Below are 15,699 nucleotides of genomic sequence, written 5' to 3'. Positions count from 1 at the left end.
ATTATATGGCCCTTATTTAGAAGTCAAGTTATAGACTTACAGACTAAACTCTATATTTCACATCAGTGTTTCTGTTTGTAGCCTGAGCCATGGTGTCGTTGGATAGCAAATTTTTGCACCCCCAGTTCGTACCTTCATGTTGCCATTTTCTCCCCCTCTGCCTCGTTTCCATATCGATGTATTTTAACGATTGCTTTCATAATGTTTTTCTTTGTACACAAATGTTTTTATGAATTATTGGAATACTCTGTTATAGAAATGCTGAAATCTCGCACATAATTTCAGTGATTATCAGAAAAGCCTGAATTACATTGCTTTCCATTTATTTGGGTTGATTTCCTCATTAAATTTGGAAAATTATTTCCCCAGATCAAACCAGAAAGAATGAATGATCTCAGACTGATAGATATTACTCTTCTGGAGTCATAACACCAGACTCTGGTGTTATAATTACAGTATAGAAGATGACTTCTAAGCCATTGCTTGTCGAAGTGGGTAAACGTCCAAATTCATGTAAACTTGAAATCGTTGGGCACAAAATGACCAGAACCGCAAAGGACAAAATGCTGCTGAGCGAAGTGACCTGCATGATTTCCTCTCATTAAGTTGCTGCTTTAAATTTATTTATTTATTTTTAAAGAACTATCTTTAGTGAGATCTAAAAATAGTTCACACTAAAGAGCATTGTAGTAAAAATACATGTCTATGCAAATGACAAAAGCCCAACAACACAATATATACAGTACAGACCAAATGTTTGGACACAACTGTGTGTCCAAACTTTTGGTTTGGACACAATACAGACCAAAAGTTTGGACACACCTTCTCATTGAATTCAATGAGAAGGTGTGTCCAAACTTTTGGTCTGTACTGTATATGCTTTTAAACTGTCTCTTGGGATAGGATGGGCTTCGAAGGATACACCAGACCCGTCCTTCAAATGCGGGAAAAGGACGACACATTTGTGGATCGCACTTGGAGGAGCCTTTGAACTTCAACAGCCTTTGTTGCATCGCTGTGACGTCATCGGCGCTCAAATGCGACCCTGGAAAAATGCAGCCCCCGAATTTGAACATGCTCTCTTACTTTAATTTAAGACAGTATAAAATACATTTCTGAACAGAAAAAAAATTCATCTGAATTATTTACTAACTTTTTCATTATTAACAACGGCTTAGGTGTTAATGTTTTTTTTAGTCATGAGCGACTGTCATTCCTGGCTCAGGTTTTGCTGTTGGCTAGCAAACTGAAATCTCACAAGTCACGGTGATCGTACTTATTTTTAATCTATAATTTTTCTGTTGATTTTAGCTATTAAAGCTGCAGTATGTAACTTTTATAAAAAAAATAGATATGTTTTTGAATATTTGTTAAAACATGTTGTGACAGTATAGCATGAGACAGCTGATCTGAGAAAAGATCAGTTTCTCCACCTCGTCCCTGAGCTACTATTGCCTTCTGAAGGAAAGCCCCGCTCCTGACCAAAAACAACCAATCGGTATTTTATGTCTACACAATGCAGCACTCCCTGTTGGCAGAATGCACTGTGTGTAATGTGTGAAGAGAGAGAGGGCGACACAACATGGTACAGGTCAGGAATGTGTGATGTGGGTAGCCCCCTCTACAAGAGAGCAGGGCTCCCTGAGGGCCTTCAATGGGACGGGTGTCATCCCTATGCAGCCTCCCTGCTGGGTGATGACCACCACTCCGCACTACTGCTGCCACGTCCTCTCAACCTATGTAAACACGCATACATACATACATATGTTACATGGACACATCGATGCACATGTGTAAGACATTCAGCACAGATGAAGGGAAACATAATTTGTAAAGGAAAGTGACACACACAGCGATCAAGCGTTTGCGTTTAGGTCATAAAGTGTGGTTGGACAACAGTGGAATATTTTCTGTCTTCCAGAACCCAATGACCTTTCACACAGAGGAGAAGATGGCAAATTTTTAATTCTACATGTGAATGGTTGTGTTTTTGCAATTTGTTCGTCTTGCATGTACCGTCCGTGTTTACGTGACAGATGCTCAAAGAGCGGCTGACATTGGGGATCAGCGTTGTGTCCTCTCAATTGTGGAACTTAGCTGCTACTTCACCTGGGAGAGCTCAAGCAGGTCACTGAAGGGGGGAAAAAAGGGACAGCAGAGAGGACACAAAGAAAGGGAGATCATTTGCTCCTTCAGCAACTAATGTGACTTATTCTGTCTTAAAAACTGTTCTTGTTGTTGTCAAGAATTCAGTGAGTTAAGAATGTTACACACGCCTAAACAGCTTGCCTTGGTCTTGTGTGTTTCTGTTTTCCCAAGAATTACAACAGCCTTATCCTGTTTAACAAGTACATACATGTAAACACACACACACACACACATCATGCTTTCTGCTCTGTTCTGTCATCTACAGACACACATGATGAGCGATGGGACTCAGTGTTTGCACTTTATCTTAACAAATGTTTCCTCCGAAGACCGAGAACGATTTCTTTAACTTGCTTTCATGTCTGTCAGATTTGCAGTGCAGCTCCCTCTAGTGGCCATAAAGGCAACCTGTTGCAAAAATTGAACTTGCAGATGATCTTCTTTGGGCAGGCTGGGCCTTGGCTACGGGTCTCTGGTTGTATGGTGACTTTAAGCAAAGATGGTTTAATTTCACTACATTCCCACACCAATTGACCGGATTTCTGTGTGAAGGCCGTGCATTAACCTCATTTAGATTAAATCTGTAGTGATTCTGATTGAGGCCTGTAGATTTTGTCTTTACTTTTATTTGAATTAAAAATCTGTAAGCCCCACAAAAAAGTCAGGAAATCATGCAAGCATTCCAGGAAACATCAGCTTGTGAATCTTAAAGGCAACTTCATTTGTTTCAGCCTTTTTCCCAGTTATGATATTTCTGCAATAGTATCAATGCGTGAGTTTTGTGTGTGTGGAGGGGGGGGGGAGTGTAGAATGTATAGAAAACATTTGTGCTGTAGGGATTCTTGGAAACAACACACATTTTTATCTAAAGTGCTGTCAATCATTTGATCTGTGTAGCCTACTGGGTTTTTTTCTACAAAACCAGAAACAGGTTGCAGCTTGTTTACATAAGAGAAAAATGTCAATTGTCTAGTAAGATGATCCAGTACTGACACTACATGTCTGAGGCGGAGGAGAAACGGGGTTTTATCAGTATGTATTAAAAATGGTTTACACTCTATAACAGCAATTAAACTTTTCTGGTTCATTCATATGTGGGGTACCCCAAGGTTCCATCTTGGGTTTTCACAAGCTCAAATTATGACAAATAACAAGATAAGTTAACATAACTATGCAAATGATACACAGATCTACATTGCAATGTCAGCAGGTGCTTAAGCATTGAGCACATGCGTAGAACATGTTCATCAGTGTGTGGAAACTTCCATAACTTTCCATAACATTGTCTTTGGACCTAAAAGGGAACCATCTAGAGCCAGCACTCAGTTATTACAGATAGAAACTAGTGATCAGACCTGAAATCTGGATGTAGTGATGGACTCTGACCTGAACCTTCAGAACCTCATAAAGACATTTACAAAGTCAGCCTTCTATCACCTGAAGAATATATCCAAGATTAGAGGACTAATGTCTCATAAAGCTCTAGAGAAACTCAACGACGCGTTTCTCTTTAGTCACATTGATTACTGCAACAGTGTCTTTGCAGGTCTGCCTAAAAAAATCAGACAGCTACAGCTGATCCAGAACGTTGCTGCTCACATCACCAAACCACATCACACCACTTCTAAAGGCCTTCCACTGGCGCCTTTATAGACTTTAAAATACTTTTGTTAGTTAAGAAATCACTGACTGGCTTAGCACCAAAGTACATTAAGGATATGCTGTTGGTGTATCAACTTTCCAGACATCTCAGGTCTTCTGGTTCTAGTCTGCTTTTCATCCCCAGAATCAGAACCAAACATGCTCTACTAATCTGGAATAATCTTCCAGAAAACCGCAAAACTTCCTTTAGTTCAAGGCTTAACCCATTTGTTTAGAGTTGTTCATAACAACTGGTCCATCATAAAGAGGAGCCTTTCTTCCAACGTTTCATTACCTTCCTTTATTTAGCCACTGCAATGTAAGGTTTTACCTTTTCATCATGTAAAGCACTGAGTCATCATGTTGCTGAATGTGCTATACAGTACAAGTCCACTTGTCTTATTGACCATTTTAGACACTGTTCAAATGTGTTTGTGACGAGATGCATTTTATTGCAGTTTGTGTTGCTGGGACAAATATTATCCACTTATCTCTGCGTTGCCTGTGTTCTTTCTCTTCTGACAGGACAGTAAAGATGCAGAGCAGTATTTCCCACTCACCGCCAGCCATAGCTGTTGGCACTGGGTGAGGGGTAGAGAAGCCAAACGAGAGGAGGAGTAACCAAGGTGGAGATTTAAGGTGGGAAGTTCACAGACAGAAGAACTAACCAGCCGATACAGTTTGGTTTCATTTCAAAGATTGTAAATTTGACCTCAAATCATTTTGACTTTTAGATCATTTTTGTCTCACAACCGACTTTGTTTGACCGCAATATTCCAGCTACAAACCAGACGCAACCTTTGACCCGCCGATCACCTTTCGCTTCTCCCCAACACCTTCCAACGTTGAGCCTGCGAGGCAGGGGAACCGCACCTGACTTTCATGGCAGCGGCACTCTAGGGCTGCCATGGCAGCTGCTGCCGCCGATGCCTCACACTGTATTACCGCACTGACGCCGGAGGAAGAGGGACGACGCACTGCCGCCAAGCTGTTTGGGAGCGCCGCCCCGCTGCCACGGACGGAGAGAGAGCGAGATCGGGGGAAAGAGAGGGAAGAGGAAGGAGAGAAAGTGGGAAGGGCAAGTGGGAACGAGTGTCTGGTGTGCGGGGCCCTGTTTGTCACACAGGAGAAGCTCCGGCTCCACACTTCGAGTCACACCGGAGAGAAGCCGTTCCACTGCTCACAGCCACACTGTCCCAAGGCCTTCAGCTCCAAGTACAAACTCTTCAGGTATCAGTCACATTTCCTCCATCTGCAATTTGATATAATTTGATTACAGACCACATCGAGGCTTAGTGCAAACTTTTATGTTTATATGTAGCCGTTTGAACTACTACATGGGAAATGTCTACCTTGCTACAAAGGAGTATTCAGGCCAATCAAACATTGTCACAATTTGTCCCGTTAGAGCCCCAAACGTCAGTGTGTTTTATTGGGATTTTATGTGATGGGCCAACAGCAGAATGAAATAGTTTTCAAAAATGTTTCAAATTAAAAATTGTTGCATGCCTTTTTACTCTGATAACCCTAAATAAAAAACAGTAAAAGTCACCTAATTCAGTGTGATCATATGATTTTGAGATGACATGGTGTCTAATGATAAAACACAGCTATTAAGCTAAATGTTTTCAAAGTTATCAGTGAAAATTTAAATCAAGATATAAATAAATCCACATTCTCGGCCATTTCTTGGTGAAACTCCCAAACTGTTCCAAAACAAGTTATTTTGACTTGAGTTTTTAAGTTCTGTAAGAAGCGGTTTTCTTTATCTGCAGAATACACGATGGTGAGACATGAGATCTATGTTTTCTACACCACCTTTGCATTGTGTCATTATTTGCAGGCATATGGCCACACACTCTCCGCAGAAGACCCATCAGTGTTCGTTCTGTGAAAAAATGTTCCACCGCAAAGACCACCTGAAGAACCACCTGCAGACCCATGACCCCAACAAAGAGGCCTTCAAGTGTGAGGAGTGTGGGAAGCACTACAACACCAAGCTGGGATACAAGCGCCATGTGGCCATGCACTCGGCTACTGCGGGGGATTTAACCTGCAAAGTGTGCATGCAGAGTTACGAAAGCACACCTGTTCTCCTGGAGCACCTCAAGAGCCACTCGGGGAAGTCTTCCGGTGGTGCCAAGGAGAAAAAACACCCCTGCGACCACTGTGACCGACGTTTCTACACACGGAAAGATGTGAGACGGCACATGGTGGTCCACACAGGGCGAAAAGACTTTCTGTGCCAGTACTGTGCCCAGCGCTTTGGCAGGAAAGACCATCTGACACGGCATGTGAAGAAGAGCCACTCACAGGAGCTGCTGAAGATTAAGACGGAGCCTCCGGATATGCTAGGCCTGTTGACGACAGGATCTCCACCGTGCTCAGTAAAGGAAGAACTCAGCCCTATGATGTGCGGCATGGGGCCCAACAAAGACCCCATGATGGGAAAATCATTCCCCAGCGGGGCACCGTTTCCCATGAGCATGTATAACCCTCACCATCTCCAGGCCATGTCTAATTCTGGTGTGGGTCCCCCACATCCTTCCCTAATGCCCAATTCCTTGTCTGCAGCTATGGGCATGGGCTGTCATATGGAATCCACCGCATCTATTCATCCACACTCCCATCACCACCACCACCACCACCACCATCACCATCATCACCATTCCCCTCCAACGCCCCCGCACCACCAGCCTGCGGCTCCCCAGCAGCAGCACCAGCCCCAGCCAGCACCCAAATACCAGCTGGGATCTACCTCATACCTGCTGGACAAGCCCTTGAAAGTAGAGATGGAGAGTTTTCTCATGGATCTGCAGAGTGGTCTACCAGGCCCGGTTCCCTCTGCAGAGCCCCATGCTGCTGCCTCACCCCCCAAGGACGGATTGGAGCCCACTTCAGGCTTGGCCGATGACCTTTGCGGGGATCCCCTCCTGTCCAAGAGCCCTGCAGTGATCGCTGAGTCTCTGTGTGCTGCTAACATGGATTTTTCCCACCTGCTGGGTTTCCTGCCCCTGAACCTTCCTCCCTACAGTGCCCCCATGAGCACAGGAGGACTGGTTATGGGGTACACCTCATCTGTGACCTCCTCCACTTCTTCCTCTTCCTCTTCATCTCTGCACGCCGCCGAGCCCCATGCCGCCGCCGTCGCCGCGGCAGCAGCCGCCGTCGCCGCGGCACCTCTTACCTCTTTGCAACCGCAACCTCAGGAGCAGCAGAGCTCCAGCGGGGGTCTAGGCCTTGGATCCCTGCACCCCCTTCCACCAGTGTTCAGCTCCAGCCTTAGTAACACCACGTTGCCTCGCTTTCACCAGGCCTTTCAGTGACAGAGGCAGCCTCTTCCCTGCCAAGGTGGCCTCCTCCACACCAGCACCAGCTCAGCTTGGATATTTCAGGTCACTATGAACAAGGCCTGATGGAAAAGTTGGAGAATTAAGTTTAAAAATAAATATGTAAATGAACACTTAGAAGCCTTAAATGAAAGTTCGCACAAAAACTTTTGATTGAGCCTTAAAAGGAAGTTGAAACCCCTTTGAGCAAAAAAGAAAACATAAGAAAAGAAGTTGAAGCAGCTTTTATTTGGGCTTTTTCCCCCCTTATCCTATAGATATAACAATGTATTAACCCATGTTTTTTTTGTTTTTCATTTACTTCCCCTTTTATCTTCCCCCTTTTTAGTAGAATAGAGGGCAGGATCAGTAGGCCTAAAGGCGTGGTACTGCATACTTAAAGTAATAATATAAAAAGGAAAAAAAAAACAAAGATAATTTTTAGTGGAGATTATCTGTCTTGTTGTGACCCAGAAAAATATAGTTTGAAGTGGAAATTTTGTTTTTACTTTATTGTTCTTCCCCCTCCCTCCCCCCAAATGTAAGAACATGGTAGGATGTTTCATATGTTGCGTTTTGAACCACCCGTGCTAATACTCTGAATCATGGTGATTAATTCGGAGAGGAGAGAGCTCAGTGGGGGAAAGAGATGAACGGTAGTTTCTTCCATGAGGTGACTTAGCCAGACCCGCAAAACCACCCCAACCTCCAAAAACAAAAGTGCTCTTCAAGTAATACAAAAATGACATGAGAATTAGTCTGATTTAGGAGCAAAACATGAAAGAAATACGTTAGAAATGATGAACTTTTTTTGTTGTCGTTTCTCAAGAAAAGCACTTTTTTTGTTGAACAGAAGGCACTTCGCTTCTCGTCTCCTCCCTCGTACTTTCGTACGAAAGCCTCTTTGTGCCGGCTAGAAAGAAATACGAAGAGCTCTGTGAAACTCCACTTATTCAGAAGTTGACATGTTCGGTTTACAAAACTGCGTAAACCTTAAACCAGGACAGCAAATTTTTCGTGCACTCTACTTCTAAGGTCTGCAAGAATCAAGAAACAGAACAATGTTAGTTCTTACCAAATCAGTTTTGTGGTTTGTGGAAAAACTCATTTGCATAATTTCCACGCTGGAACGACAGCTCTTCTGCATTAACAGCGCCATATTCATATCTCTGACGAATCACACAATGGGCGTGTCCAAATTCAGGGGCTGCATCCGTCTAAGGCCGCACTTAAAAGACCGATTACATCTAAAAGATGTGACGAAGAATTGTCCAAACTCAAAGTCTCCAGATTTGAAGGACGGGCCCAGCGAATCCTTCGCAGACCACCCAATCCCAAGATTCATTGTTCTGACAATGGTGGCCTTAGCAGGAAATGAGAGCGGGAGAGGAATACGGTTCTAAATATATCAATATCTGGCGGTAGAAAAATTAAAAGCCTAAAGCAGTCGTATTGTTAAAGCTTTTGTCATTTGCATTGTTTTTAATGTTATGGTAAAAAAAAACCAACTTAATTCAATAATTTAATTAATAAAAAAGATAAAGAGGTAATAAAAACGCAGGATTCATTTTTACTAGTTTGTGTTTAGCCCTGTCACTGTTCCTGTCCACAGAGGGACGGGCAGAGATAAACCTGAAGGCTCCACAGCCGCCATTTACTTTAAACGAAGGTAAACGGAGGAGCCAGCTCACGTCGACCGGTAGACTTCCGGAGTTACGCAGTCCCTGAATTTGGACACCACCATCAGAGGGCACACAGGTAGAAAACCTCTGCTCTGTGTTTGAGACGAACATGAACTGTGAGAATTCCAGAGCCGGGGCTGGGAGACATAATCCATGCAGGGAGGGAAAACTCTGGATGACGGTGCGTAGGACTCCCTTTCCTTCTTCCTCCTCGGAGTTACCTTTAAAAGTTTCCGTTATCTTTTTTTCTTTTTCTTGACGCATTCTCTCGGCTGCCTTACATATCTTTTCTTAAGATACGCATGTCTATTTTTTTTTATTTTTTTTTTTTAAATACTCCAAACTCATCTTTTAGGCAGTCTTTTAAAAAGATGCATCATCAAGGTGAATGATGAACCCTGAGATATGTGAATGGATAAAAAGAACAAAGGAAATTAGTTGCCGATAAGTAAAAAATGTTTTTAAGAATGTTATTGCAGTGTACGAAATATCTCAAAAATAAATATCGAAATTGCTTTTAATGTGTATTTTAGGTAGATGTGTTAAAACTAAGTGACAATGTTTTTAATGTCTTGCAGGTTTACATTTGTTTGTATCTTGCTTTTTTTTCTTTCTTTTTTTTTGAGTAAGAAAAAGATGAAGTATTTTCTTTGTCCATCAAGCTTTCTCTGTCTTATCCGACCGCTTACTTGTTGTACTTGAGTCGGAGCAGAAGAATCCAAACTTTGGATGGGAATTATTTGTAGGAGGCTGCTAGCGGATTAGTTGTCAGCTAGTGTTTGAGCTAGCTGTAGATTGTGTTGTAAGGATGCTTACGTGGATGGCATTTAAGTATTTCAAACTGCAGGCCTTGGAGTTCTAACCTTAAACCAAGAGCCAATAAAAAAAAAAAACCTTCCAAAAGTCCAAAGTTAACCTAAAGCCTGAAAATCCAATTTTAAAAAAATCCTTTCAGATTTAGTTCCGTCTGTTGTAAATCTCTGATAGTGTGGTCACTGTGACTCCTTGGTTTGAGATGTTTCTGGAAAAAAAAAAAATCTCACACTAAGTTGAAATTCCTTCTAAATGTTCACTTAACTGTCTGTCTTATCTTTTGATTTCCAACATTATAGCATGCTAGTGACATTTCTCTTGTAGCAGCTATTGCTTACTGTATGTAGCTATTGCTTAGCATACAGACCTATTGCTACTTACTGTATAAGCTTATTATGTCCAGTATTGATGTTAATTTTTTCTTATAGTGTCGGGCTACTCCATATACAATTTCTCCTTTACATAACCTTTTTTTAATAACTATACAGGCATTTTGCTTACCATATGAATCTTTTACAAACTATGCAGGGGTATTGCTGGCCGTATGGAGCTAAAGACCTTTTGATTTCTTACTTAGTACCTCTTTAGTTTTTTCTTGCCATTCAGTTTTTGCATTTATTTTGTTTTGCTTTCTAACCATACAGATCTACTGCTTAGCATACAGAACTTTTATCTACCTTTTTGACATATTACAAAAACCCGTATAGATTTTTTATTTTCCTTCCGTAGAAACTTTGTATGAGATTGCTTAACATGCAAAGTTTTTCATTTACTTTCTTATTATTTAATTTTTTTTTTTGGTCTCTTTCACCAGTAGAAAGCTTTTCCAAACTGGACGTTTTCTTAACGTATGAAACTACATTGGGGTAAAAATGATTTTTAAAAGAAAGACAGCGTGTTGTTCACAGTGACCACATTATAGAGAGCTGCATGACATTCATATAAACAAAACTTATCATTTTTTTTTGTTCTGTTCCTGAAACGACGAGGGACAAATCTGAATGTTCATCTCACTCCTTCTTAACATCTTATTTCATCCATAAATATTGTTACAATTTTACACCAACTCTCTTTATGTTTAGTAATGTCTGTGCATCAGGTGAGCCCTATCTGGAAAAAAGGAGAAACATAATCCAAAACCATAGCACATAAGCATTGAAGCTAAATCTCATATTGCTGCTTTAGCCACAGTTGGTGATGCACGACAACTGTAGACCACTAGAGCATTTTGAAAGCAAATTTTTTTTTTTCCTGCAACATAGACAGTGAGCCAAACCAACAAAGTGTTCATCAGCCCCACCACTTTGTTACTCCTCTTCTCCTCCTCTTTTTTTTTTTAGCTGCTTTGTGGGTCTGAAAACACGGCGACTCCAGGAGAACGCAGTCATGGAACCGCCTGGGCTTTGACATTCAAAGCAACAGGAAGGTGCTAAGAGACTTGACTGTACAACTTGGGGGGGGAACCTTATAGTTATGTATTTGTTTTTTTTTTTTTGTTTTTTTCATGATATATTATTTTCTGTTTGTATAAAACAGGACCTCGAAAAAAAAAAAAAACAACACAACACATCACCTCATTTTTATTTGTTTGTTTTCTTACCAAAACCTTGGGAGAAGAAACTACATCTTTGCACAATTAGCTTTTTAAGAAATCTTCCCATTTTTTTTTTGTTTTGTTTGTTTGTTTATGCTGTAGGAAAAGGAACCCTGACAGTGGGCCGCTGACGGCCCGGTGCGTTGGAAAAGCACACTTGGTAGTATTGGATAATTCTGACTGTGCCTAAAGGTTTAAAACTGCGCAGCTTCACGCTGTCGTCAAAGTTACACTTTTTTTTATTCCAGTATCAATGTAAAATTACACAAGTTACGAGATCAAATCATTATTTTTTTTTTATGATTGATCAAACTTCCTAATGATCCTATACGAGTAGCTGTCGGCACCTTCCGTAGAATTTCTATTGCAAACCGAAGATTAAAATTAGAATTTTTTTTTTTTTTTTTTTTTGTAAGAGTTTTAAGACTTTTTAAAGAAAAACTCTTGTGGTTTAAGCCAAATTTGTAGCAGTCCCATTGAGCATTTATATTTTTGGAACAAATTTCTCATTTTGTCCCTAAATGAAAGGAAAGAAGAAGAAGAAGAAAAAAAGCTTTCAGTGTGCATTAAGTTTGTCCTCCCTGGGTTTCTGTGAGCTAATCTGAATTCTAGCACTTTCAACTTTAAAAAAAAAAAGAGTTTTTTTTTTTTTCTTTTAAAGTTTCAGCTTATATGTTCATATGTTTTTAATTTTGTATTGATCCTGTATATGTATGTGCCATTAGTTTTGATGTTTAAACTTTATCAGGATTTGTGTATTTTCTCCTCTCCAAAAGAATAACAGTATTTTTTGATATACTTTTCACTAATATCCTTCTACAGAAGCGCTCCCCGCTCCTTTCCTCCTCGTTCCCTTGTTGTTTTTGACTTAACCAGCTTCGCCTGTCCTTTTTCAAAAGTGTATCTAGTCAAACTGCAGCCAAGCATTTGAAGAAAGCAGCAGCAGCAGCATGTCTATTTCTCAGAGGCGACGGTGAACAGAGCTGCTGTCAGCAGAGCGTCTGAATCCACAGCCAATCGCAGCGCTTGGATCCCGCTGCAGCAAGAACTCAGACGTCTTCGCTGCAGCAGGATCCGGGATGATAGGGCCGTCGTAAATGGAAAAGAAAAGTGGGGTAAATTTCTGCCAAAAAAAAAAAAAAACTCAGATATTTTGAGATTAATCTCAAAGATTTTCTAGAAAGAAAAAAAAGTGGACATTTCTGAGCTTAAAGTCAGAAGTTTGCTAGAAGAAAAATCAGGAATTTCAATTAATCTCAGAAATTTTCCAGGGGAAAAAAAGTAGGACATTTCTGAGTTTGACGCATCAAAAGTTTGCTAGAGAAAACTCCGAGGTATTGAGACTCATCTCAGAATTGTTTTTTGTTTTTTTTTTAGACAAGACTTGGAAATTTCTGAGTTTTGAAAATTAAAACATTTTGACTTTTGGAACATTTTTGGGAAGTTTCTATCTCAAAATCTCTGAGTTTTTTTCTTTAAAAAATGGGACTTTTCAGACTCAGAAATTTCCATGGTTTCTCCAAGAAGACTTCTGAGATTAATCTCATAATTTTAGTTTTTATTTTAGTGAGAATTTGCTCCCCTTTTTTTCTGTCTACAAATGGCCTTAGTCTAACTGGCCGTTTTCACAACACAGCTGGAAAAGTCAGTCTCCCCTGCTATGAAGCACTTATGGTCTTTTTCATAGAGCCACGAGTTTTATTATTTTTTTTCTTTTCAAATAGTACAACTTGTTAAAAAGTCATGTTGAAGCACAGCGTTCAGGTGAAGCAGCTGCAGCTTCAGTCACAAACTTGTAATTATCAGTGGGTTTGACTCTGATATGATGTTGATATCTGTTTATTGACAAGATCTTGAGAATTTTTCTAAATCTAGTATGGAAAAGTAAAAAAAAAAATATATATATGTAGGAGCTGAAACTAAAACCGCTATGGGAATAAGAAAGAATGTTAAAAATCCAGGATGGGGGGGAAAAAAAAGAACTTCAGATGCAACAACAGAAAAAGTAATAATCTGATACATTGCACTTTTAATTCACTAAAATCACTGTAATCATTTTTATCATTATTGAAATTATGCCATACATAAATACGGGAAACATTATCCAGTAGGGCTGGGTATTTAGTGTATCATTTATCATGAAAATGTTCTTAAGAGGAATTTTGGTTTGTTGTCATCATTAATTGATTTCTGCCCCATGCAGTCACAGCTACCCAATAAATAGGTGAAGCAGTTTTTATATTGCTATTGTTATTATTGCCACATGATTTCGGGATGAATTTGTCGCTCATCCCTCAGTTTTTGTTAAGCATCTTGTCAACGTGACAGAACGGGAAATCGTTGGCATGAAGGCATACAAATTTGCTTGAGGTCATAAAAACGTTTTATGAATATACAGATTGTCTAATCGGTTTATGGCTGATTAAACTGACGGTAAAAATTGTAATCATTTGCAGGAGGCCGCTGCCGTTCAATGTGATCACAACTACTTAACAGTTCAGGAAGTGGAACAAAAGAAACATATTCTTCAGGAAGTTGAGGCGAGTTTGATATTAGTAATTTTGGTTAATGTTACAGAAATAATTATATAGAAATAATAATAATGAATGTAGAATTTTTACCTATCCACTAGGTAAATATTGTGAGCATTAAATGTTTCAGACCGTTGGGAGGGAAAATGATCATTTTGGACGGCTGTAGTGCCTTTTTCCTTTGTCTGTCTAAATTTTCCACACTTTTTCAGTGTGTGGCTTCCGTAGCTTGTGTTGAACAAAAAGCTGAGACACAGACACTTCTGAAGCGCCGTGCTCTGACAGAGATGTTGCGCTGGTCATCCGCTTGGCTGCAGCTCCAATACCTCAGCCTGCACCTGCTAGGGATGCACTTATCCTCTCTCTCTTTCCTTTTTGCTGGTAGGTGCAGTGCAGACATTTTAAGGGAATTATTTCCATCATTGTAAACCTGAGAAATTGCTGATTTGATTCGAACGACTCTGTTCCCCTGTCTCACCCTCTATTGTTTTTTGGCTTTAGTACGAACCTGGGTGACGTCTGGTGCAGACGGCGCCCACATGTAGATTTATATATTTTTTAGCTAAAATGTAAGTCGTGCATTCCATCCTCTTTGTGTATCTTGTTAGGTGACATAGCCCGTTTTTATTTTTTTACAAGCAACTACAGCCACCTTTTGGGATAAACTAAAAAAGGTGAACAATAACAAGCTACTTGCGTTCTCTCACACTATGTTACATAGCATGGAGCTTATCGACTACAGGGAGAGTTCAAGGATCCACATCAGGAGTCTTCCTTTTTAACATATCTCATGTAATCAGTTGCTGCAATTTCTTAGCGACAGATGTATATTGGTTGATCCAAAGAGATGAACACAACAGCAGAAATATTGACTTATTGTACAGTACAGTGTATCTTTGACTTCTCATGTGTTATGTTGAAATAATTAAAAGACAAACCAGTGGTTTCATACCCTATGTGCAGTCCTGTGTTTATTGTGGAAACTAGGGGTGGTGCAGCTTGAGTCATGGGAGGCAGAATAAGCCTCGTGTTTTTTGTAGGAAGTCGGCAGAATAACGGTTTGGTATGTAGTCGGGTCCAACAGACGTGCCTGAATATTCAGAAACGTCATGATTCAATTCAGTTACCATTTAGTGGCCAATGATTTTAAAAAGGTTATTGGTAAAACTACATGGTTTTCCCCACACATAACTATATACCCCCAACCTCTGTTCATTCACCCTAAATAGATCGAAAGATTGAATCTAAGCTCTTTCACTTCATCTGTGACTAAAACTAAATCCTTATCTCCCTGATGGTCTCCTCGGTCTCCAGGTCTCACTCCAACAGAGCAGCTTTGGGACATGGTGGAACTGAGCTCCACGTCATGGCTGTGCAGCAGTCAAATCTGCAGTTACTCCAGTTGGTGGGTCGCAGGTTCAATCCCCGCTCTGCCTGCCTCTGTCATTGTGTCCAAAACACTTGACCTGTTTTGCCTGCTGGTTTTGGTCAGGTGGCCCGGTGGCACGATATGGCTGCCTTGCTTCTGTCAGGCTGCCCCAGGGCAGCTGTGGCTACAATCCAGTAGCTTGCCATCATGTGAGTGAATGGGATTGATTGTAAAGTGTCTTGAGTGTCCTTGAAAAATGCCACACAATTCAGGTAGTGCTGAAGGAGAAAAAGGGTCCAACTGGTTCTAGCAAGCTGCACCAGACAAAGTGGAACAGGTGCACACATTCTTCAGTTATGACTAAATGTTCATCTATGTATTATCTTTTTAATCCAGAGTCAGGTTACGGGGGCAGCAGCCTAAGCAGGGCCTCTCAGACTTCACTCTCTCCAACCCCTTGTTCCAGCTCCTCTGGGAGAATCCCCAGGCGTTCCCAGGCCAACCAAGAATCAAGAGTCCCTCCAGTGTGTCCTGTATCCCAGAGGAACCCACCTCAATCCAGTGACGTGCCCGGAACACCTCTCCATTGAGA

General features: G+C 40.8%; 1 protein-coding gene across 2 annotated transcripts in view; it reads left to right on the top strand.

The window, feature by feature from the left end:
- The window catches only part of plagl2 (pleiomorphic adenoma gene-like 2), a 52,488-nt gene extending 37,794 nt beyond the window's left edge, over positions 1-14,694 (top strand). The window contains exons 2-4 of one of the 2 annotated variants that reach the window (XM_032569461.1): positions 4,315-4,428; positions 4,570-5,019; positions 5,633-14,694. In XM_032569461.1, the coding sequence (XP_032425352.1) occupies positions 4,697-5,019; positions 5,633-7,115 (1,806 nt within the window). In that variant the 5' untranslated portion in view covers positions 4,315-4,428; positions 4,570-4,696 and the 3' untranslated portion in view covers positions 7,116-14,694. Of the gene's footprint in view, positions 1-4,314; positions 4,429-4,523; positions 5,020-5,632 lie in introns of both variants that reach the window. The other variant, XM_032569466.1, reaches the window with a different exon arrangement.
- Positions 14,695-15,699: the final 1,005 nt, after the last annotated feature.

Source organism: Xiphophorus hellerii, chromosome 1 (assembly GCF_003331165.1).
Source record: "Xiphophorus hellerii strain 12219 chromosome 1, Xiphophorus_hellerii-4.1, whole genome shotgun sequence".
Taxonomy (NCBI): Eukaryota; Metazoa; Chordata; class Actinopteri; order Cyprinodontiformes; family Poeciliidae; genus Xiphophorus; species Xiphophorus hellerii.
This window is presented reverse-complemented; position numbering and strand designations above follow the sequence as displayed.